This window comes from Mustela nigripes, chromosome 17 (assembly GCF_022355385.1).
Source record: "Mustela nigripes isolate SB6536 chromosome 17, MUSNIG.SB6536, whole genome shotgun sequence".
NCBI classification, from domain to species: Eukaryota; Metazoa; Chordata; class Mammalia; order Carnivora; family Mustelidae; genus Mustela; species Mustela nigripes.
Window position 1 is genome coordinate 47,090,290 of NC_081573.1, and position 24,202 is coordinate 47,114,491.

Consider the following 24,202-nt stretch of genomic DNA (forward strand, 5'->3'; position numbering starts at 1 on the left):
TAGGGCCGGCCGATGCTGGGAGAGGAAGGCACACAGGGCTCCTCCCTGAGTGCCCTCAGTCTTCTGGGGTGTCAGAACTAGGCGCAGGATTGTGGAGAGTCTGCAAGGCCCACCACCTTGGGCTGTGGGCACAGCAAGAGCAAACTGCTGTACACGTACCTCTGGACTGGGACTTAGGGCACCGATTTGGGGTTGACTTGATTCTCTCTCTTTTTAGATACAGTCTGTCAACCATAAAATTCGCCCTTTTAAAGTATACAATTTAGGGGTGCCTGGCTGGCTCAGTTGGTGGAGCAGGCAACTCTTGATCTTGGGGTCGTGAGTTTGAGCCCCATGTTGGGTGTAAGGATAACTTTAAAAACCTTTTTAAAAAGTAAAATATACACCTTAGTGGATTTTATTATTTTGACAAGGTTGTGCAGACATCACTATCTAATCCCAGAACATTTTTCCCATCCCAGAGAGAAACCCTGTATCAACCAGCAGTCGCTCCCCATGTCTCCCTCCCCCAGCCCCCCGCAGCCACAGGCTATGCTCTGTCTCTACAGATTTGCCTGGTCTGAACACTTCACATAAATGGAATGATCGTACAGTATGTGGCCTTTTGCATCTGGCTTCTCTTACTTAGCAAATGTCTTCAAGGTTCATCTGTTTTATAGCTTGTATCAGAACTTCATTCTTTTTCTTGCCAAATAATGGGTCCTCACGTGGATATGCCCCGTTCTACTTAGCCATTTAGCGGTTGATAGACATTTGGGTTTGTGCTGTTGTGATACCCAGTGAACAGTGCGTATTTGGGCTTCATTCCTCGTTTGGGCACACAGGTCCAAAAACCCTTGGAATTTCCCGAGTGTTGAAAATAATATAGGTGACTTTTGTTAGGTTAGTGAGACAACATGGATGCCCAAAAGGATGGGGGACTGGTTGCCAGGAGAACCAACCACGAGATGAGAGCATTGAACTTCCAACCCAAGTTCAAGGAAGAGAGGGGGTCCCGGAGGTTGAACCAGCTGACAACAGCCAGTGGATTTCATCAGCTCTACCTATGTGATGAAGCCTCTGGAAAAACGATAGGATGGGGTTTGGAGAGCTTCCGGATTGGTGACCATCTGGAGATTTGGGGAAAGTGATACCCCAGGGAGTATGAAGCTCTGGGCTCCTTTGCACAAACTGTGCCCTGTGCCTCTCTTTTATCCGGCCGTTCCTGAGTTATATCTTTTTATATGAAACCAGTGATCTAGTCAGTAAAGTGTTTCTCTGAGTACCGCAAGCCGCTCTAGCAAAGGACTCAAACCCGAGGAGTGGGTCATGGGAACCTCTGCTCTGTAGCCAGTCATCAGAAGCACAAGCGACATCCTGGCCTTGTGATTGGCACCTAAAGCGGGGGGAGGGGAGGGAAAGGCAGTCTCATAGGACTGAGCCCTCACCCTGTGGGGTCTGCCGCTCCCTCCAGGCAGCCGGTCAGAACTGAGTTGAATTGTAGTTGAACTGTAGGACCCCCCACCCCCAGCTGGTATCAGGAAAAAGCACATCAGAATCAGTGTCAGGACCTTTGGGTTGTTTCCGTTTTCTAGCCGTGATGAACACTGATGCTGCTAACGCGTCTGTGTGAGTCCTGGGTGGACACGTTTTCGGTCCTCTTGGGTAGACACTGGGGGCCGAAGTGTGGTGACTCTGTTTAACTTTCTGAGGCAGGCCCTGAGTTAGTCGCTCTCACCTCACCTCCCTGCCTTTCAGACCGTGACTTGCTTGGACGGTTGAGCATCTTGAGTGCGTGGCCCGTGCTCAGGCCACTGTCTCCGTGGAACGCGGTGCTGTCGCCCCCCTGGCTGACTTTTCCCCCAGCCCACCCCCTCCCTCCGGTGTCCACTTCTGCCACCACCGCCGAAGTAGAGAGCTTCCTGGAGAGCAGATGGCCGGGGCCTCGCGGCTCCTGAGCCTCGCCCTACCAGGCCCCCAGCTCTTGGCCTGGGCACAGGAGCGCGCTCATTGCTGCCATCTGTCTAGGCCGCTTAGCCGCCACGATCTTCAGCCAGCATGGATCCTTCCCCTGCAGACCCTGTGGTCAGAATGTTCCAAAATTACACATACCTGTGCAGGAGAGGCCAGGCGAGCATGGGTCTCCCTGCTGGGCCGTGGGCAGAGGCATGTTGGATTCCCCTGTGGCCCCAGCACCCAGCACAGTGGCTGGCACTCCGGGGGGGGGCACCCCGGCGGTGCAGAGAGCCGGGGAGCAGCGATGGAAAGGACGCAGTTAGACGTGGGCGGTGACGTGTGTGTGTGAGTGAGCGCTGCGTCCAGCCCGAAGGAGGCTGGAGCATGGCAGGATGGGGAACAAAACCACCGTGGGCTTGTGGGACAATTGAGTGCTGGGCACGCTGTGCTGCTGGGAGCAGGCCTGGGGCCAGGGCTGACAGAGACCATACCAGAAGTGATGACCAGGGCCAGGCCGGAGGACACATTGGCAGGTCACTTGCACTGAGACAGGAACCACTCTGAAGCTACGAGGAGAGGATAGTAGCTTTGTCCTTTTTTTTTTTTTTTAAGATGAAATTTGCGCTTTTAAAATACACAGTTCAGGGTACCTGGGTGGCTCAGTAGGTTAGGAGTCTGCCGTCAGCTCAGGTCATGATCCCAGGGTCTTGGGATCAAGTTCCACATTGGGCTCCTTGCTCAGCAGGGAGCCTGCTTCTCCCTCGCGCAGCCCCCCACTCCTGCTCTCTCTCCCTCTCTCTCTCTCTCATTCTCTCTTAAATAATTTTTTTTAAGTCTTTTAAAAAATATATACAGTTGAGTGGTTTTTAGCGTATTTACAAGGTTGTGTGACCATCACTACTATCTAACTCCAGAACATTTTCACCATCCCATAAAAAGCCCTGCAGTAGCCTTATCTTGACTGTTGTCACCATATTCCAGCCAGCTGGTCTGTCCTGGTACACACGACCCACCCCCCCACCCCACTGTGACCCCAGCCACGGGTGCTCTGTGTCACTGCCACAGGTCCAGGACCAAAGCCTGTGGTTGCCGTGGCAATTCATCTGTCCCTAGTCACCTGTCCGTGCCCAGCAGGCACCCACCGAGCACCACGGACAGTCCTGGGGGCACACGTGTGCTAGGCCAGGCACGTTCCTCTTGTGAGCAGAGAGGAGTCGGGGGAGGGAAGGGGCAGGCAGCCTCCCTGCAGCGTGCTCAGCGCCCTGCTGGCTGTGGATGTGCGGCAAGAGCAAGAGGGGATGAGTGCTGTGCGGGGGCAGGCAGCCTCGAAGGGCATGGGGGCTTTGGGTTCTGAAGCAACCCTGGGGAACCTTGTGACACACATCACCGACCGTCGCTCACGCCCAGCTGTTCTCCGTGCTCACCTCTGTGTCTTCCCTGGAAGAACGTGGCAGGTGGGGATCAGGCCTGTGTATGACCATCAGGGAGGCAGCTGAGAATTGAACGACATGTCTAGGAGGAAGTCCCCCTTCTTGGAGCCCAGAGTCCCGTTCTGACTGTAGAGGGTAGCCTGGAGTCACCTCTGGAGGAGAATCTGCTCTGTGGCCAGATAGTGGGCCGAGCTGTGGCCAACACACCAGCCGTATGGCCTAGTGAACACTGTCAGTCCCTCACAGGGTTAACCTTGGGGCATGGCCAGCCCAGGAGCCCAGGGACACACACCACATGGGCTGCACGCCGGTGCCTGAGTCCCACATCTTCCGGGACCTCTCAGATCCCTGCTTGGGGGACTAGAGAGGAGTGGTCATGGGAAAGCTTACTCCCATGCTCCTGACTCCAGCTTCTTTCTTCCACTTGCCCCCATCTTCGCCTGTGTTTTCTTCAATCCTTTCTTTTGCAGAACTTTCTGAGCACTATTAACAGCCATAGTCTTGCCGGCTTTCACCAGCCTGTCACCCTCTACAGACCCCTCTCCGCCCCCCCGGAGGCAGCGCTCTGTCTCCAGCCACAGCTCTCCAGAGGCCCTTGTCCTTCATCCTTTGTTTTTCTCCCCAGGTTATCCTGAAGGATCTAGAGGTGTTGGCAGAAATTGCTTCCTCCCCTGCAGGCCAGACGGATGACCCAGGCCCCCTGGATGGCCCTGACCTCCGGGTCAGCCACTCAGAGCTTCAGGTGCCCACCCCTGGCAGAGCCAACCTGCTGAATACTCCCGGTAAGTAATCCCCTTCCGGCTACAGCCAGGGGCCCTGGGAATGCTGGTGCTCATTCTCGTCCTAGACTGGCCGCTCTGGGCTGTCGCTCTTGAGCTCCAGAGCTCCAGTAGGTGTGTGAGCAGTCAGAAGTTGCCTCTGCTTTCTGAGAGGCAGGCCGACCTTGCCCTCCTGCTGCCTCCCCGCCCCTGCAAGAGGCCCTCACATCCCCTTTCTCTCATCTTCGTGCTCTGTTCATACTTTTGAACCATCAGCTAAATATAAAACCATCTGAATCAGCTGATTGTCTCTTTCGCTGGGGCAGCGTCTCCCCAGTCAGGAATCAGGGGGCTTTGGAGCCTTGGGTCTCACAGGTGGAAGACTAGGCAGCCATTTCCTTCCTCATCAGGGAGCTAAAAATAGCAAACAACATGGCAGGCAGCCCAGGCAAGAGAGGGGATGATTCAAACAGGATGTTTCTGGGCAGTCCTTGGACTTGAAGGTGGCCATGGTGTTCCTGGGGCTCGCCCCTCGGGGTCCTTCCAAATGGCAGGAGGCTCTCCTCCCTAGGCCAGTGCAACTCCCAACTCCTCCCTCCCAGGCAGACGTCAGTTCCCTCCAGGGACATGATCCTGGGAAATGCCAAGGATGCAAGCTGATAGGAAAGTCCCAGCAAATCTTGGGTGTTTGCCTGGGGTATGTCTTTGTCTCCTGAGTGGTTCTTGACATCCAGTTACAAGGTCCTAGATGGCTCCTCCTTCGATGCCGAAGCCAAAAGTCAAAAAGATTGAGGACCTTGCAGCGGCAGCTTCCGTCCTGCCACTCTAGCAGACTGCGCCCCTGGAGGCGCTCTGGTACCCTGCTCAGCGGAGCCCCCGGGGCCCTGCTGGCCTGGCCGTACCCCAGGGCTGCTAGGCCAAGTCACAGAAGGCCAGTGCACTAAAGACATCTCCCTGGTGACTTGTGAAGTCAGGAGCTCCCCCAGCTCCTGCAGTGGGGTGTCACATAAGACCCCAGGCTTCAGGCCACTGCTGCTGCACAGGCTGTGCCTGCAACTGGTCGGAAGTAGCCAGCTGTTTCTGCCTAAAGCAAGGAAGGGGGCTCTGGTGGCAGCACAGTTTCCTTCTCCTGTTTCCCCAGGATGCAGCGGCTTCCTTGCCCAGGAGCCCAGTTTCCTCCAGGCAGTCAGAGGCCATGCTTGGGAGGCTCCCACATCCTGACCCTGGGACACTCAGGGAGGTCCCCACCCTCTGTCGCGCAGCCCGGGAGTCCGTTCTCCATCCTGTGTCCCACGTCAGCGCTCGGCACCCCTAAGTCCCTGGGACAGATGGCAAGAATGCCAGAGGTTGAGTGTGGGCAGCAAGGCATGGCGTGGGGGTGGGGTCTCGGTGAGAGGGCGGAGGAGCAGCCGCGAGGGGCTGAGGGTGAGAAGTGACTGCAAGAGGGGCAGAGCGAGGAGAAGGCATCCTGTGGGTCAGAGCCAGCCCTCAGATCTCCCTCCACAGGAAGCAGTTGTCCGGAAGGAATCTTCTCTCCTCCTCAGGGTGAGGGAGGCCAAACCTGAGGCAGCGCAGCCTTGGGCAGGGGAAGGAGACTTCTGTCTCAGTCTCCGGGACTCCCAGATCTGTCCATCTACGTCTAAGGTGTTTTGCCTCTTTCTCTGGGCACCAAGTAGCTGATGACTTCTTAAAGTGCTTACTCATGAGCAGAGAGATGTGCTGGCAAATGACTCAGGGCCCAGGTCTGCTGGAGTGGGCGGGGCATGTGCCCCGGGGAGGCCCAGACCTGGGAGCTCCAGGAGCCCCCCTTTTAGCCGCTGGAGAGCAGGAGCTGAGGGGAGTCTCAGACAGCTAGGTGCTCGGAACCCTGGCTCCTGGCCCTGCCCAGGTGGGTGGGCTGCTGATGGGGCTGAGGTGGTGAAGATTTGCCCCAGCTTACCAGGGCTGTCGGACTGGCTCACATCAGCCAGGGACTCACCCTGAATTCATAGAAAAACAACCAAGTGTGCCAGATGGAAGAAATTCCATCCTGGAAAGAACACTAAGGAAGTGCCTACAGTCAGTATCACTTCTTGCCTCAAGGATCCACAGCACTGTGGGCCACCACGTGCACTCAGCCTGAGACATGTTCCCTACAGAGAGTGTGGGAACCACACGTGCGTGCCTGTCCGCAGCTGGCACCAGATTTTTTAAGTGGGTCCATGATTTCAAAAGGTCAAGTTCAAACCAGTAAAGAGAAGAGCACAGGAAACCAGAGCTGGGCCCCATCCCCTCTCCTGCTTCAGCCGCCTTGCGGAAGGCACTGGCCAGGCACCAAGGACGTGGGGGGTGGCTGTTTGGGTCAGAAAGCACGCAGGAAGTGTACAGTCATTCATTTGTGGGCTGCTCCTTCTCCCAGAGCTTCTCAGGCATGCAAGAGGGTCATTCTTTCTGTTTCCATCCGGGCATGCACGTGGACAGAGGCTACAAGGCCAGCCCCTCTTCCTGTTTGGATTTGGCTTTCCTCTGGCTCTGCTGTGCTATGTCCTTTTAGGATAGAGAGCCCCCACCCCTGCAGGGAAGGGTCTTTCTGGAAAGCCAGGGAGGCAGGGAGTGGAGCAAAGATGAAATCCTTGCGTTTGGAAGGAGCTCAGTGGCCCAGCCTGCTTGCTCCCTGGGTCTGTAAACTCAAATAGTGCAGGTTTAGTTCGAGGGCTGGGGCAGCATCACCACCTGGGAAGCTGCCTCAGGGGCTTAAGGCACCTTGGCTGCAGTCCCTGGGGCCTGCAGAGTTGCCTGCAGGGGGCATTCCTCCCACCTGGCTTTGTGCAGACAGCGCCCCCTCCAGGGCAGAGCTGATGGTCTTGCTTCTCCCACCACCACTTGGTTGCTGACCTTCACAGAGCCCCAGGCCGGGAAGAGGCTCACCTCAGGGGCATTCAGGAGGGGGCTACCTGGGTAGGCAGCCCTGAGGGAAGCCCGAGTCCTGCTGTCTCCTAATTGCGATTTGGTGAAATGAAATGGAAACAACCTCTTGGGGGTCCTCTGGGTGGGCAGCTTTTGTGCATTCTCTGCCCGTCTCCACTCAGGGACGCCGGCTGAGGCCCCCTACGCTCTGAGGAGAGGGGGTGATGAGCCCCCTTCAAGCCAAAGGCTCAGCAGAAGTAGGAGGCTTCCGGAATCAGTCCCTTATTTGAAACATGCTGGGCCCTCCTGGACCCTGGATGTTCCTGCTGCAGGACAGGGAGCGGCCTTGGCCAGGCGCCACAGCAGTGTGGCTGTCTGAGGTCAGAGGTCAGCCCAGGACTGATGTTTGCCCCCAAAACCCGGTCTTCCCTTTCCTTTCCTTCCAGCCAAGTGGGCGCGTTTTTAATGGGATAACTGCTTACATCATTGAGCCCTGTGGGGTTCTCTGGTCCAAGGTGGAGTTTGACCCCGGCTCTAAAAATGGGCAGAGATGAAATATTCTGATTTCATTTCGTTCCTTATCATCCTGGCTGGTGTGGCCAAATTTACAAACAAGTTCTAGAAGAAACCCAAGAAGCCATCCCTGGGCATTGTTCCCAGTAGTAACGGTAACTGTAATACATTAAGCTTGTTAGGACCGGACGATGTTGTCCAGAGTGTCACCTCACGGAAATTCGCTGTGGGTTAGCCCCTCGACTCCTCACGACAACTGTGAGAGAAAGCACTGTTGTCATTCTTAGCTGGGAGAGGAAGGTTGTAGTAGGTGTTGGTGCTGACCCAGGAGCCCAGCCTGAGAGTCTCCTGTCTTCACCCCAACGCTTAGAGGAGAAAAGCACTTGGCCAGCCCTGGAAAATTCTACCACCCAAGGAGGGGAGCAGAGCAGTGGTGGCCAGGCCAGCAGTCCATGCTTCTCCTGTGGGGCAGTGGGCCACGGCCCCAGCCTGGCCTATCTCTGGAGGGTAGCCCTCCTCTGCACAGTGACTTCAGGGGCCCCCTTCTGGCCTCAGTGGCCTCAGCCACTCATGCCTCCTGCCTCCACTTCCTCCAGCCACACCAGACGAGTTCCCAGCCCCAAAAGCCTTCTCTGTTGCTCTTGGAGCCTTAAAAGGCCTCCTTCCTACATACTCTTCCAGATGGCTTGGGTGCCAGGGTCAGAAGGCTCTAAGTTGTACTCCTCTCGGAATGCCCACAGTTGGGCGCCCAGGAGGGGTTAGTACCTTTCAGAGTCATTAACATGCTGGAAGGAGGGGATGCCAGACCCAGCCGCCCCGTCACCAGTGCCATATCGAACATTCCCCTAGCACCACTGTGCAGGTCTTTGCTTGTCGCCAGGTGGACAGCCTAGCCCTCTGCAGCACAGGCTCGGTCTCCGAGATGGCCCTCAGGCCCCTTCCTCCTGTGTCTCTCCAGGGCCGCCCTTGCCCCCACCCCCAGCAGCAGTCGTTCCTGGTGCCGCCCCTCTCTACTGCTCTGTCAGCTGGAAATTCCTCCAGGGACCTGCCGTGGCCCATTAGCTTAACTCTTCCTCTGAAGCAGGCAGCTAGAAAGCCCCCCAGATGTGGGTCACTGCCCAGGGCCGAGGGCTCCCCCGCCTCAGCTGGGCCGGCTCACAGCAAAGATGGTAACTGCCCCTTAGATCGAGTCCCAAGGGTGCTGTTGTCACAACTGTCTTTGCCACCCTTTTATCCATGTGGCCTTGGGGCCTGGGCCTTCCGATTCAGCAGGCTCCACGCCTCGAGAGACCCTGCTGCTTGGAGTCCGAGGCCTTTTCTTCCAGCCCCTTGATCCCGTAAGGGAAGCTGCCCCTTCCCCACCTGTGTCCCTGGGTTCCGTGCCAGCCTCCCAGTCATGCAGCCCCCACCCCGGAGGAATCCCGTGCCAGGCACTGTGCTAGGCTCCTTAACCCCGTGGGGTTCCCAGACAGGAAGTGGCCCCAGAGAGGGTGTCACTTCCTCAGGCCTGCCCTGCCAGTTGGCCACAGGGCCTGGATCTGCCCCAGCCCCCCGGCCTTTCCTCAACACGCTCTGGGCGGCAGGGTCCAGATGCCCCCCGCCACGGAGGAGGGGACGGGCGAGAGGGCAGGGAGCCAGCAGGGACCCCGCCGGCTCTGGGCCGGGCCATGAAGGCTTTTGCATCTGGTTTTGTTGAACTGTAAGTCGTTTTGCCTATTGAGGCCAGAGCTATTTTTATCCTGACATGTGAGGCTCCTTCACGTCATAGCCACAAAACTCAATCTAAAGCATCCCAGGGAAGGCTGTTTGTGAGGCGCTGTGTGGATCCTCATGTCGCCACATCAGGTTTCACTTAGCACCATCTGCACGGCTGGCTCCCTGGCCGCCCACCCCACCAGCCTGGGTTTGTACTCCCAGCGCTCCCGACAGCATCTGTCTGCCCCTTGGCCAGCCAGCAGTCACGGGCACTTCCTGCCAGAGCCGCTTGTCCAGACTTCTCCAACGAGGAGTGCCAGGTGGGCGGCATTCAGCTCAGGGGCCGGTCCCCGGCGGGGTCAGGGAATGGAGACCCCGCGCTCCCGGGCCCCCTGAAGAGCATGCCTCTCTGGAGACCCAAGGCCCGCTTGTCCCCAGCCCCCTTGCTGGGCCCCAGCCAGAACAACTGGCACCCCGTCTTCAGCGGGCCCGCAAGGCTGTGTCAGTGCCGCCGAGCGAAAGCCTCCCGGCCCTGGCGGCCCTGCAGCTCCCCAGGGCACAGTGTTGGGGCACCTGCCCGGAGCTGGGCGCTGGGCTCCTGTCCAGGCTCTGCCTCTTCCTAAAGGACTAGCGGCACCTGGCCCAGGGCCCCAACCTGTGGGAGAGCCCAGCAGAGGTGGCTTTTGTGGGAGAAAAGAGGCTGGTTGCCTGCCCGGCTGTGGAGGCTGAGCCAGAGGCGGGGAGAGGTACTGTGCGCTGCTGCTGGGCAGACGTGAGTTCAGCCCAGAGAGGCCTGTCATTCCTTGTAGTAACACTTCCCAGCATGAGTCTGCCGTCTCTCCGCCCCACCACCTCCTCCCTTGCCTGCAGCCCTGATTCTCGCAGGTTCTGTCTCAAGCCAGCTGGGCCTGAGGAGCTGGTTCCTCAGAAAAGGGGCTGATGAGCCAGTGGGAAATGGAGGCTGGAGAGACCAAGGAGGCCCTCACCCTGTCCATGGGGAGCCCCAAGGGGACCCTGTCCTCGACCAACCCACCCAGGAAGGGTTTCCTGCCCTTGCCCAGACCTGCCCTCTCGACACAGTTGGGCCGGGATTGCAGGGAGCTTTCCGGGCTCCTCCTCGAGAGAGCCCGTTCTGGCGGCTGGGACAGCCTGAGGGACAAAGATCCCTGCCCAGCAGCTGCAGGCCCTGGCAGCTCCCGGACACTCCCATCCGCCGGGTCTGGCTCTCAGGCAGGCGCCCGGCCCCCACTCAGTTTGCACGCAGCCTCCTGCTCTCCGTAGAGTCTTTACACGGGAGCGCCGGGAGGGCTGAGCTGTGGAAGCTTTCCCAGCAGCCACCGCACCGTGAGAACGGGAGGGAGTCATCCGCCGGGGCTTCTCCCAGATGTCTCTCTGCTCCTCTCCCTCCTGCGAGGGGGCCTCGACTCCGGGGGCTGCCATACGGGCCTGGTCGTTGAGCCTTAATCGTGTGGCCCAGAGGGGTCTATGACTAAGACCAGAATGTGTTCAGAGCAGCCCCAAGCCTTGTCTCCTACCATCTCAGGCCAGCTGTCAGCCGAGGGGCGGGCAGATCTCCCTCCCCAAATGTGGGGCAGGGGCTGGGGACAGTCACAGGTGATCCCATCTTCTCACAGCCTGCCTGCCTCCCAGCAGAGCCCTGGGACACCGTCCCAGATCTGAAGTCTCCGCTCAAGAGACTTTCCAGACTGTCCCGCAGCCCTTGGTCGTCTATTCCAAGAGGGGGAGACGGGGAGACGGGCACAGTCTGCCCCTTGCTGTGCCCCGGCTTCTGGCGTGTTTGCTAATAGCAGCAGCCCCTGTTCACTGAGCATGGACTGTGCGGCAGGCCCCGGGCCTGGTGCATCACATGTTTTGTCTCATTTAAAGGGTCTCTTACTGGGTGTGCCTGGCTGGCTCAGTCTCTTGATCTCGTGAGTTCAAGCCCGACCTCGGGCTTAAAGATTACTTAATTAAAAAAAAAAAAAAAAAAAACTCTTTGAATGAAAGGAAAGGGGATCTTATTGGCCCCACCTTACAAATGAAGAAACTGAGGGTTGGGGGAGAAACTGGCCCAGAATTGGACAGCTAGTAAGAGGCAGACATCTGATCTGAACCAGGACTCCAAAGCCTTACTCTAGAACAGCGCACTCGATGTTTCTGCCTGCTCGCGATACCCAGCTCCTTGGGAATGGAGACCATAGCCCCACATTGTGGAAGATTTCTTTATGGTCACTCTGTATTTGGGTACCTTTGTCCTTTGGAATATGTTGGAACCTAAATGACCCTGAGCCTGGAAATGATGTAGGTTGGGGTTGCACATACAGAAGCAAAAAAGGGGACAAGGACACAGGAGCCCTCACAGATGAGCACGGAAAAGGTTCCAGCTCACACACGCAGCCGGCGTTGGGGGTGTGCGGCCAGGCCACCACGGGGGCAGTGCGGGGACGGGGAGGAGGGGCTCTGGCAGCTGCATCTGCAGCCACCTCTTCAGAGATCGGCCCCAGCTGGGCCCGGGGTAATTCGATCTATAAGAATGTGACACTTGATTCTGCAAACAGTCCCTCTGGGCCAGGGAGCAGAGACTGTTTGCCATTCCAGAGTCACTCAGGACCTCCCAGGCCAGGCTGTTCTGGGCAGGGACCCAGAACAACGAACTGCAAACATCAAGAAGTTCAATGAGGTCTGCCCTCGGACTGGGCTTCTTACTCGAGGCTTGCCCCTTGCACACAGTTCGCAGGGGCTGTCCAGGAGGCTCTCCGGAGAAAGGACAATAGTTTGAAAAACAATAGTTTGAAGGTATGGCTCCTAGTAAGGAATCCTCACAGAGTAATTCACAGCTGGGAAAAACAAAACAGAAAGGCACCCCTTCCCGTTCCCAGTCACACCATGCAAGGACATCAGGGAAGTCTGAATTGAGCAAAAAGACAGCTCCTGAAAGGGGGGTTTTACTGCTTCTTCTGGCCACTGGCATCTTGTGAAGTCAGCCCGTGGGCCTCTGTAGGCCTTGCTTCTGGTCCTGTGGATGGTTCCGTACATTCGTGTTGTGTGCGGGGGGGCTGATGCTTCTGGGACCCAATAGACCCTCACAGCCAAGCTTGGTTCCCTGTTCTACACAGGTATGTGGCCATCCTCTCCCTGGTCTGGGCAGGAAGTCAGGACTTCAGGGCCAGAGAGAGGCCAGCCTGGCGCATAATGGCCCACATGTCTCTGCTGGCCACCGTGCTTGCCCTGGTGTCCTCCCTGAGTTCCCAGAGGGCTGCAGCCAGGTGCTTCCTCCGCAGCTTCTGCCAGTGCCACTGTCTCTCTGTCCTCCGTCTTGGCAGGGCCTTCATTCCAGTCTTCTCCCCCTTGTTTAGGAACATACCGCCCACTAACCTGCTAACCCCAGACTGCACCAACACCAGCACCCAAATGATGGGCAACATGGCGGAGCTGTTGAAACCAGCTGCGTGGACTCCGAGACCACCACTCATCAGCTCGGTGACTTCGGATAGTCCTCAGTCTAATTCACAGCTTCTCTACCTGTAGAATGAGAAGAGTAGTAGCCCATATTTTCGAGGATTATTTTGAGATTTAATCAGATGCTATGTGTGAAGACTTTACACACGCATAGCGCGTAGTAAGTCCCTGGTAAATGGTAGCTCTTGGTTGCCTATTAAGATACCATGTTGGGGTGGGCAGCAGGGTGACTCAGTGGGTTAAGCCTCTGTCTTCAGCTCGGGTCGTGATCTTAGGGTCCTGGGATCGAGCCCCGCATCAGGTTCTCTGCTCGGCAGTGAGCCTGCTTCCTCCTCTCTCTCTGCCTGCCTCTCTGCGTACTTGTGAGCTCTCTCTCTGTCAAATAAATAAATAAAATCTTAAAAAAAAAAAAAAAAAGAAAGATACCATGTTGGGGAGATACTGGTCAAAGGGTACAAACTTCCAGTTAGAGTTTAATAAGTTCTGGTCATCTAACATACAAAACAGTGATGATAGTTAATATTACTATCATATTAATACACTATAATACTTGAAAGTTCTTGAGACAGTTGATGGTAAATGTTCTCACACACACAAAAAAAAGGTAATTATGTGCAATGAGGAAGGTATTGGCTGACTCCAGAGTGCTGTGGTGTCTGTTTTTTGCAATGTGTCCAGGTATGAAATCCACACGTTGTACACCTTGAACTTCTATAATGGTATAGGCAATGCTATCTCAATAAAGCTAGAAAAAATACAATGTGGAAAAGCATCAGGACAGCTGGCTGGCTTAGTTGGAAGAGCATGTGACTCTTGATCTCAGGGTCATGAGTTTGAGCTCCACATTGTGGATAGAGATTACTTAAATAAATAAATAAACTCCAAAAAAAACTTCTTGAAAAAAAGCACCTATAAAGTAAAAAGAAGATAACATGTTATACTAAGACAGTTAGGTATCCATCTACATGCAAAAGAATTTGGACATCTTTCTCACACCATATACAAAAAATAAAATAGATGAGAGACCTAAGTATAAGAGCTATATTTTTTAAAAAAACAGTTCTTAGGAGGCATGTCGGTAAATTTTTATGACCTTGGAATAGGTAATACTTTCTAGATATGGCAGCAACAGCACAAGCAACCAAAAAAATATATAAATTGGACTTTATCAGAATTTAAAATCCTGTGCTTCAAAGAACACCATGGAGGACATTAGAAGGAAAAAAAAAAAAGAATGGAGGAAAATATCTGCAAATCATACATTTGGTAAGAGACATGTATCTAGAACTCTTACAACTCTGCAATAAAAAGACAAATAACCCAGTTTTTAAATGGGCAAAGGACTTGTATAGACATTTCTCCAAAGATCTGCAAGAACCAGTAAGCCCATAAAAAGATGCTCAGTGTCATTAGTCATCAGGAAAATGGAAATCAAACCCGCAATGAGATACTTCCCATCCATGAGGATGGCTCTAATCAAAAGACAGGTAATAACAAGTGTGGGCAAGAATGTGAGAAAATTGGAATCTCACACTCCACTGGTGGGAATGTAAAATGATCTAGCCCTTATGGAAAACGGTCTGGCAGTTCCTTAAAAGTTACATATAGAGTAACCACGTAATTCAGAAATTCCACTCCTGGGTATACAACCAAAAGAAATGAAAACATGTTTACACAAAAATTTACGCATGAATATTCACAGCAGCATTATCCTTTTTTTTTTTTAATTAAGTAAGCTCTGCGCCCAATGAGGGGCTCGAACTCATGACCCCAAGAACAAGAGTCACATGCTCTACCAACCGAGGCAGCCAGGGGCCCCACGTCATTATTCTTAATAGCCAAAAAGTGGGAACAACCAAATATCTAGCAACTGATGAATGGATAAAATATGGTATATCCATACAATGAAGTATTATCCAACCACAAAAATGAATACAAAGTGGATATGTACCACAGTGTGGATGAACCTTGAAAACACTCCGAGTCAAAGAAGCTGCCTACTGTGTGATTCCGTTAGTACAAAATTTCCCGAAGAGGCAAATCCAGAGACAGAAAGTAGATTAATGATCGCCAGGAGCTGGAGGAGGGGAGGTTGGGGAGGGGCAGCTAATGGGTACAAGGTTTCTTTTTGGGTGATGTTTTGGAATTCGTGGTGATCGATGCACGATTTTATGACTATACTGTCGTAAAATACACTGAAGTGTACACTTGAAAAGGGTGAACTTCATGATACGTGAATTGTATCTCAAGCTGTCGTGTGTGCGTTTTGTGCCCTGTTAGTGCCTTGGGCAGAGGGAGTGAAGATTCTTACCATCCTTAACACCTTCCCAACAGTGCTGTTGAGGTCAGCATGGGTGGTAAAGAAAAAACAAAGATCGCATGGGGCATATGAATGTACTACGTGGGGATCAGCCAGGCATTCCATCAGCCCTGCTGTCATCCCCTCCATGACCGATACCTTGCGGAGGGACCCGTGATGGGCTGGGACTCTGCGGGGACTGGACCTGGCCCTCGGTGTATTTTCAGCTAGGATGCTTATCGGGGGCTACTCCGAATGTGCTTCTGGTTCTCAAGCCAACTCTGGATTTGGGATTTTTTTTTTTTTTAAGATTTTATTTACTTACTTGACAGAGATCACAAATAGGCAGAGAGGCAGGCAGAGAGAGAGGGGGAAGCAGGCTCCCTGCTGAGCAGAGAGCCCCACTCAGGGGCTTGATGCCAGGACCCTGAGATCATGACCTGAGCCAAAGGCAGAGGCTTAACCCACTGAGCCACCCAGGCGCCCCAAGGAGCGTGTGTTTTGTTGACTGTCGAGGTCGTATGCCAGTTTTACCCCTTTCTTCTTTTCGATTTCTCACCTGTCCTTAACCAGCCAAAATGAAGTCCAGGTGCATTTTATTTATTGGGATGATAGGTCCAGATGTGTTCTATAAAAATTTCCCAGCATGTAGCAGTGGGTCTCCGATAGGAGATGTTCGCTAAGTCACTGGGGGCTGGCTGGAGAGGGGGACCCGTGAGTGGGTGTTTGTACAGTAAGCAGTTGTATTTGTTCTCATGTACTTGTATAGTCCTTGCTTTCCTGCCGTCGACCCGAGGCCCTGGATTGAAGGTTTTCCCTCACCTCGCTCTGCACACAGCCGCACCCCCCGACACACCCCCTTTCTGGCATTTGCGACGGCATATGTTCCATGGGGGTCCCCCCATGCTGTGGGCCGTACAGTAACTCTTGGCTCTGTCCCTTTCTTGCAGGTACCAAAGGCTTAGAATGTTCTCCTTCCACCCCCACCATGAACTCCTACTTTTATAAGTTCATGATCAACCTTCTCAAGAGGTTCAGCAGTGAACGCAAGCTCCTGGAGGCCAGAGGCGCTTTCATCATCAGGTCAGACTCGGCGCGCTTTCTCTTCCTCACAGCCCGTTTTCTCCCCGCGCGCCGCGCCAGGCCTGAGCTGCCTGCGGCCGTTTTCTCGGCCGTTTTCTCCTCCGCTTCTCTCCCCTCCTTTTCCTTCGCGTTTTACTCCTAAAGAAGCAGAGGCGCCCCCAGCTTCACATCGGGCCTGCTGGTGCTGCCAACACGGGACAGGTGCATGTCGCCATTTCTTGAACGAACGAATTACTTTTCCACTTGTCGAGACACTGTTTTCCCTGGAGGTTAAAGGTCCTGTCCGTGTGTCCTTGTTGGAGTCTTTGGCAAAGAAAGTAGGTGAGCTGGATGGAACACGAAAAGGGTGCCCAGCTGCCCGCACGGCGTTTGGCCGAGGTTGGTGGCAGCAGTCGCTCTAGCGAAGCTGGGATCTCGAGTCGTGTAAGCCTGGCCTTGGCCAGTCCCAGGGCTCCGGCCACTGTCGGCCTCTAGAACGCCCGCCACCAACAACATGGCGAGCTCTGGCCCTTTGCCGCCGCCTCAGCTCCAAGTAGCCAGGGTCACAGAAGAGTGTGACCTTAAAGTGACCAAAATCTAGATGGGGCAAAGATTTCTCCAGGCTCCCCCACAAAGCCAGGGAGAGAAGTTTTCTGGAATAGTCTGAGTAGCTTTCAGTGCTCTACAGCAGTAGCTTCCTGTCAGTCACCTAGGGCTCTCACCCTGACCCGTGAAATAAGCACCTCTGGGGGGGATGGGGTTCAAGAGCCGTCCAGGGTGCTCGGGGAGCTGACTAGACAGTGGTGCGTGCAGTCGGGAAGGCTCCTGAGGCTCTCTGTGGCGTCTGGGGATTGGAGGATTGTTGGCAGAGGGTCCAGCCTGTACGGAGTCTTCAAGTCAGCAAAGAACACGGAGCATTCATTCTTGTGTGATCCACAGGGCAAGCGGGAGAGGGGCCCAGCCTTGCTGGCCACACCGGGGTTGGAGGCCTCTCCCCAAGGCCAGAGGGAGCCGCTGAAGGGGCTTGGGTTGGGGGGACGGTATGACCGGATTTGTGTTTTTAAAGATTCCTGTGCTGCTGAGGAGAAGGGGTGGGTGGAGACAGCAAGGCGGACGTGTGGGAGACCAGTGGGAGGCTGTTGTCCAAGTGGGAGATGGTGGCTGCTTGGGAGGGGGATGGGAAGAAGCGGCACCGTTCTGTAATTTGTAAGGTGTATCATCGATTAGTGACGGATTACGTGAGGGCCTGAGGGGACAGGCTGTTGGGAGTGACACCAGGACTCTGGCTGGTGGTGGTAGTCCCTGTGATGGGAGCTCTGGAGGGAGCAGGGTCCCATGTTTGAGTTGGAATTGTTTTGGTAACATCAAAGGAGAGATGGTGAATGAAGCAGGTTGCGCCCCGTGACTCTGAGAAGAGGGACCTGTGCCCAAGAGAGAAAAGTGGAAATGGATAGCTCAGTCCTTCCTTCTCTCACTCACTCATTCATTCAGCAGATGGTATTACTGAGTACTGACTCTGCCGAGTACTGCTCTAGATGGTTCCGTCCTCGCGGAGCTTGCTTTCTTAGGGAAGAAGAAGGTCAGGGGTAAAGAGGGGCAGAGGAGGCAGGGAAGGGGCCTGAGGCCGAGCCCCAGGGAGCTCCAGTGTGTGGTGGTCGGGGAGAAAGAGAAGCCAGGAGAGGAGGCTGAGAAGGCGGCCCTGAGAGGTGGGAAGAAGCAAAACGGGGTGGCAGGAGGCAGCGAGGGGAGGTGAGGCCCACAAGCTTCTGCCGGGAGCCGTGCCAGCAGCCTGCCCCGCTGTGATGTGAGCCGAGGGAGGGAAACGGAGAGAGCAGGCCCTTCCCTCTTCATCCAGAGCTGCCTGCCAAGGCCCTCGCTTGAGGACTGAGGGTGGAGTTGAGGGCGTGGGGTCAGAGGACCGAGCTGCAGGAGGGGACAGGCCCGCCTGGCCAGAAGGCCAAAGCAGGACTACGAAGTCTCTGCCCATCGAGGGGGAGGGGCTTCTGATGGTCCAGACCACCAAAGGTGTCCCTGTGGTGGTGGGAGGCTGTCCCGGCCCTCTTGCTCTTCTGAGGTCATGGAGAGCAGGCTTTCGCAGGCTCGGTGCTGTTGGCGTTGGGGCTGGACGGTCCCTGGTGGTCCGGCCCGTCCTGTGGGCTGTGGGCTGTGGGCTGTGGAGCGGCACCCGCCCTCCCAGCTGGAACATCCGAAATGTTCCCAGACAGGCCCACGAGCCCCTGGGAGCAGAATCCTCCCAGGTGAGAGCCCCACAGTTACACAGGGACAGAAGCAGATTCTTACCCCACTCGGCCAGAAGGGGAGGACTGCCCGTTTTACTTCACATCAAGTTGGACAGTCCGTGGGATTGAAGTGGAGATTAGAAGTGGCTCAGGAGACCCCCCACTGGGAGAGCGACAGTCTGTCCCCACAAGAGTGACAGTGTATTTTACGTGGTTTTCCGTACTGCAGACATGTCCGTTCACTTGATGAGCTCCCCCTTGCCTGGAAGCCTTTCAGGCACCAGTGGAGAGAGAGGCCTTTGAAGAAGGCATTTGTAACTAGTTCCCCTCCAGAGAACCTGACTGTTGGGTTTTTCCATCCTCCAGCAGCCTCCCTTGTCCCATCAGGGGGCTCGGAGAGAGCGAACTCAGAGCAGTCAGCAGAATGCCAGGCTGCACCAAGCAGAAGTGTGCGCAGCAAGGGCCCGCGTCGGTGTCCTCCCCACCTGCTCAGGGACCCTGGGCTCCCTGAAGCTGGGGACCCAGCAGCCACTGCATATTCCCATTTATAGCCTCGGGGTGGTGAGGCTTTACTTGCTTAGTGTCTTCTTAGCCTCCTGGGCGGACGGGCATCCTCATTTTGTAGAGGGAAAGAGAGGAAGCCCCGTGCCTGCCAGGCTTGGTGGGAGCTGAGCTGCAGACCCTCGCGCTCTGCTAATTCCGCACTCACCGTTCATCGCCTCCGTGAGAGAGTGCAGCGGCCGGGCGCCTTGCGAGGCTCTGCGCAGCCTGTGACCCTGGGCCCTGGCGTAGGAACCCGGTGGGCCGGGATGGAAGGAACCTCGGGGCTAGGCTCCTCCCACTTGTCCCTCCTGGTCCTTGGCGTCATTTGTCCAGCCTGCCATCGCCCCCAGCAAGAAGCAGCACCAGCACCTGCTTCCCCTGTGCAGCGCGGGCACTGTAGGCCCACCGCCGCTGACCAGCCTGGGTCACAGTCCCCGCCAGCCAGTCTAGGCTCTTGGGGGGGCACAGAGCACAGCATCAGACATGGAGGAGGTCTTGAAGACACGGGCTCTCTGCCTTCCTGTGATCAGACGGGGGAGTGAGTCCCTTCAGCCGAGTTTGCTGGCGAGCGGCCGTTGGGAGCGTCAGCCTGCCGGTCTGCTTCTCATTTCATTTCCTTCTTTTTTGCTGACAGCTTTAAAGAAAAGCATAGTAGTGGTCTGTGCAGAGTGCTGAGATGAAGCCGCAGGCCTGATAAGAAACAGAGTGATTTAACCCTCTCCTTCAGGTGTTAAACCAGTGAAAAGCCGTCATTTCTACAGTAGTGTGTTTAGCCCAGGGAGCAGGAGGGCTTGCCGTCTACAGGACAAGAGCAGCCAGAGTTGCTGAAGACAAACATCTGGTGGGCGTCTTGGCATAGAGGAAGATGCTTGATTTCCCTCGGGACCCTGGAGTGTTTCTTCTCCTCCACACAGCTTTCCCAGGCTGCACCTCTGTTGGGGGGGTGGGGGTGGGAGTGGGGCCTCCAGACTCCCCCCCAGGCTCCTGGGCGGGTCAGACCTCCTCTGTGTCCATACGGCCTTGTTATCTTATGGACATAACAGTTTAGCTGCGTAGTGAACTTGGGGAGGCCCGTGGCTCCAAAGCCTCATCTCGGCTAGACTTGCTGAGGTGCGCTGTGGGCCCAGGCCCTCCTCTCAGCTGCAGGCGGCGAAGCGGAGCCCACAAGTGGGGAAGGGGACATGGGGGAGGGGTGCCAGATGTGGGCAGCCCGCAGCCCTCCCCATGCCTCTCCCCCTTCCCTGGACTCCACCGGCATGGGGCCCATGGGCCCCCCACAGGTCCTGGGGATCCGGATTAAGATTGCAATTACTGGAGTCCAGGAGACTTGGGTTCAAATCCCAGTTCTTCCAGTTTTTGGTCACGTGACCTGATCTGCAGTGGTGCCAGCCTTTCATTTTGCAGAGAGGGCTGCATAAGACGGTGCGCGCCTTCACTCTCAGCACAGGTTGGTGAGGGGAGCTCTTGTTCCGCCTCGTGACACAGCCTCAGCCTCCCAGGGTGGTCTGTGAAGACGGGAAACCAGACTCCAGAGAGGGCGAAGTAATTAAGGCTTCTGTGCCGAGAGCTGGCCCTGGCGCGCCAGGCCTGCGGCCCCAGCACCTCAGACACCCACCAGCGGCCCGGCCCCGGCCCCGTTAAAACAGCTCTGGCCCGAGTAGGTGTTGGTGTACATTTCCCTCCTCCGGCCTCTTCCCGCCCTCCGTGCCAATGCGGCAGAACAAGCGCGCGGCTGTTTTCCCGTGAACCGGGCCACTTATACTCAGTAGAAAGGGAGAGGAGGGAGAAAACGCAGCTTCTTTGATAAACTGATAGGAACTGCAGCGTGATCCGACAGCTGTGATCCTTACAAGGCCTGCTTCTGTGCTGGGAAGTGAGCGAGTCTTGGGACACCCCACTCCGCCCGCCAAGATGGCCCTCTGGCCAGCCGTCCTTTGGCTTAACCGACTGTGCTTCCCCCGCCCCCTCCTCCCTGCTGCCTCCCCGAGAGGACTTGCCAGAGAATGCTTTCTTTTTAACGAGTGCCTGCTGTGAACTCAAAGGCTCCAACCCCAGCCAGCCCCATCGATGGTGGATGAGGTCCTGAGCACCCTTCCCGGGGACACGGGTGCCCCTAAGATGAGAGCATTTGAAGAGCCTGGGTTGGGGGCCCAAGTGGGAGAGCAGGAGGCAGTCCTGCGTCTTCCATGAGACCTGCACCCAGAGGCGCCCTGAGATAAAGCTTCTGGTTCGTTTTGGCCCTCCTCTCGAGACTCTGATAGACACAGGCATGGCAGCCTCTCCAGTTCAGCAAATGCTCACAGTGCCTGTGATGTACTCCTCCTGATCCCGCCCTGCCCCCCACCCACCCCCGGGTTTGCCCCGTGCTTGGTGGGGAGTGAGGGAGATCGATCGGCTGCTGACATGGGTGGTAGGGCCAGAGGCCTAGGAAGCCACTGGAAACTGGACTTGTTTTTAATTGCATCTCAGGCAGGGCCTTGAGAAGCATCTGTCTTTCTTGCTATAACTGAGGAATTCCACTTTGCTGTCCTTGTATGGTCACCCGTGAGACAGGCTGTCATCCAGGGCCACATCACCACTGTGGCCAGGGCAGCCCACACCAGCTGACCCTCCCCACCCCGCTCCCCTTCTCACTCTGTGTCCTCCCAGACCTTCCCAGCCCCCGGAGCTCACTGACATTGGTTACCCCCCCTACAGTTTTCAGAGGCGCCACTTGTGCCAGGGGGCCTTAGCCAGGCGCCCCTACCCAAAGCCCACGGTGCTGATGCTAATGCAGGATGAATCCAAGTAACGTGGCAAGACCCAGATCCCTGGTTCGAACGGTACTTTAGGCTAGCACGCCTTGCCTCCGGCCCCAGCCCGCAGGAGGGAGCTGCTAAGAGGCTCTCCTTGCTTTCTTTCACTCTCCCCTTTAATGGGGCGCATTCGTTTGCTCCAAATAAAAATAAATTGCCTTGACGAACATGTGCCAGCCAGAGTCTGTCTGCTAGAAGGGACCCAGAATGCAGGTGGAGTTTGAGATTTTATTTGTCTGAAGCCATACTGATGGGGTCCCCAGCTCAGGGGAAGGAGACAGGACCTGAACCGGGATAGAGGAATCCTTCCAAGGAATTTCTTACTTTCCTCTCAGAAGGTTCTCTTCTTGCTGACTTGAAGTAAGTCTGCCTGACTCCTGTGTGCATCTTCTGGAAGTTTCCACAGTCATTCTTTCCCCAGAGACCAGGGGCCTGGGGTGCTTTTGTTGAGATGCAGGTGCTTGGGTTGGGGTGCTTTTGTTGAGATGCAGGTCAGCAAAGGGAGTGTGTGGCAGAAGCTCTTTTGCACAACCTGCTCTTGGCTTTGATCTAACTGGAAGCAGCACTGAGAGTACGTGACTGGCGGGGAGGCACGATCTGACACGCCAGACAAGACTGAGAGAGGAGTCCGCCCTCGAAGGTGAAATACGAAGATGTCCTTGGGGCGGGCAAAATTCATGCAGCCCAAAGATCCCAGCCTGGTCTATTGCCACTGTCTCCTAACTCATGGAAAGGTGCCACCTCCCAGCACCTCACAGAACCATCTGTGACCCAGGAGGGCTTGGGACCTGGAAGCAGGCTAGTGGCTTTGCTCTGCCTCCTCCAGGCACTCTCCAGGGTCCCACTCTCTCTCTCTCTCACACACACACACACACGGGCACTCCCTGTAAGAAGGGCATAATTTCTTCTGGAAAACAGGAACCACATGTGGTGGGCCCTGTCAGGCAAGGCTGGGATTAATTAGGTCCTACGGCAGGGGACAGGGGAAGTGCTGGCCAGAGGGAGCCCTGCACGGTGTGTGCTGAGTCTGAGGCGCTTCAGAGGAAAGCTTCTCCATGTTTCAAGGGTTCTAGTGGATCCCTGTGACAGGGGACTGGAAGAAGGCCAAGGGTCCACTCCCTTTAGCAGAGCTCATGGGAGGTTAGAGGTCACAGATGAACTTGGTGGGAGGCCATGTGACCCGAGAAGCCCCTGTGGACAGGGTGGGGGTTCAGGAGGGACTGGCAGGAAAGGTGTCTCGGTGCCCCTGCACAGCATGCTTTGGACCCCCAGCACGCAGGTGCTGGCACCTGCTCTGTTCTTCCCAGCCTCCGCTTAAAAGCACTTTCTGGTAGTCGCCGCACCTACAAAGCATCAGCTCCCCAGCCCATGGCTCAGGCAGCCTGCAGGGCTGGGGGTGACTGTCACGAGCCGTTGCCAGTGGCTGAGAACTTGATAATGAATTTCCTTCTGAAGCTTGAGAGCTTTTCCGGATGGAATCGGCAGTACTGTCTGGATCTGTTTATACTTTACCTAAGGATGCCAGGAAACCAACAAAGTTTTGACGTTGGTAAGTCAGATAGCTTAGTTAATTAGCACGTAGCTGACGGCTATCATAAATAGCATCTTAACAAAGTAGTGGCAGGAATTGGCCGCTAGAAGTCGTTTGCATCCTCCTGCCTCCTTGGGGTAGGGCTGCATCGGAGTCAGGACAGACAGAAGGGTGTCCTTGCTTTTAAAGGTACCTCTGAACTCCTTCTGGAACAACAGTTCCAGAGTGAATCCCATTCACCCATCGTAGAATGTTTCTTAGGAAGCTCTTTCTTTTATCCTGGTATCATTTCAGCTTAGGTTTTGGGGGCCTCTGTGTGGGTTCTCCCCTTCCTCCCCACAAGTGGGTTCCTTTAGCAGGAGCCATGAAAACACACACACGCACTCACACACCCTGCCGCCCCCCCCCGACCCCCAACACACATAGACCCTGCCCCTGTCTTCCGAAAAATGTAGAGAAGGTCTCTATCGTGTGCAGTTTGTGAAAGCCTGCCTAGAACAGCTGCTCCTCCCACAGAGGAGGGTTCCTGTCTCAGCCTGCATGGTGGTTCCGTCTCCAAGGACTCTCACCTGGGAGAAACTTGGGTCTGAATTGAGCCTCCAAAGGCGGGCACAGGCCCACGAGGAGTACACATGGCCCTCGGGGAAGGGTGCTCTGTAAACCAGGCTGTGATGGCCCACCGACGCGGCCCTTGCGGTCCAAAGTGGAGAATGGCACTTCCTTTAAAAGTCGGCAGCTTCAACCCCCAGGAGCGCTCCCCCGCCCTCCGTCCTGGGTCCTGCTCCACGCTCCATGGAGCTGCTGGGTAGCCGGTCAGAGACCCCAGAGCGGGGTGTCCTGGTTTCTTCCAGACTTGGGTGTGGAGGTCATTTGGGAAAACTGCGGTTTCCAGACTGGACTCTGCTTTTCCTCAGCCCTCCCGGGAAGGAAGCTGTGCTCCCTCATGGTATCTCCCTTTCACCCAGGGGTGTTAACCCACAGGAAATGCCCACCAAGACCCTTCCTGATGTGGCCACCGACGCCTCTGCCAGGGCTGCCATCCCTCTGGCCACTGCC

General features: G+C 55.7%; 1 protein-coding gene across 1 annotated transcript in view; it reads left to right on the forward strand.

Moving 5' to 3' along the window:
• Positions 1–24,202, forward strand: part of VAC14 (VAC14 component of PIKFYVE complex) — a 98,285-nt gene that overhangs the window by 44,163 nt on the left and 29,920 nt on the right. The window contains exons 13-14 of the mRNA XM_059383535.1: positions 3,991–4,147; positions 15,926–16,058. Coding sequence (XP_059239518.1) covers positions 3,991–4,147; positions 15,926–16,058 — 290 coding nt within the window. The remainder of the gene's footprint in view (positions 1–3,990; positions 4,148–15,925; positions 16,059–24,202) is intronic.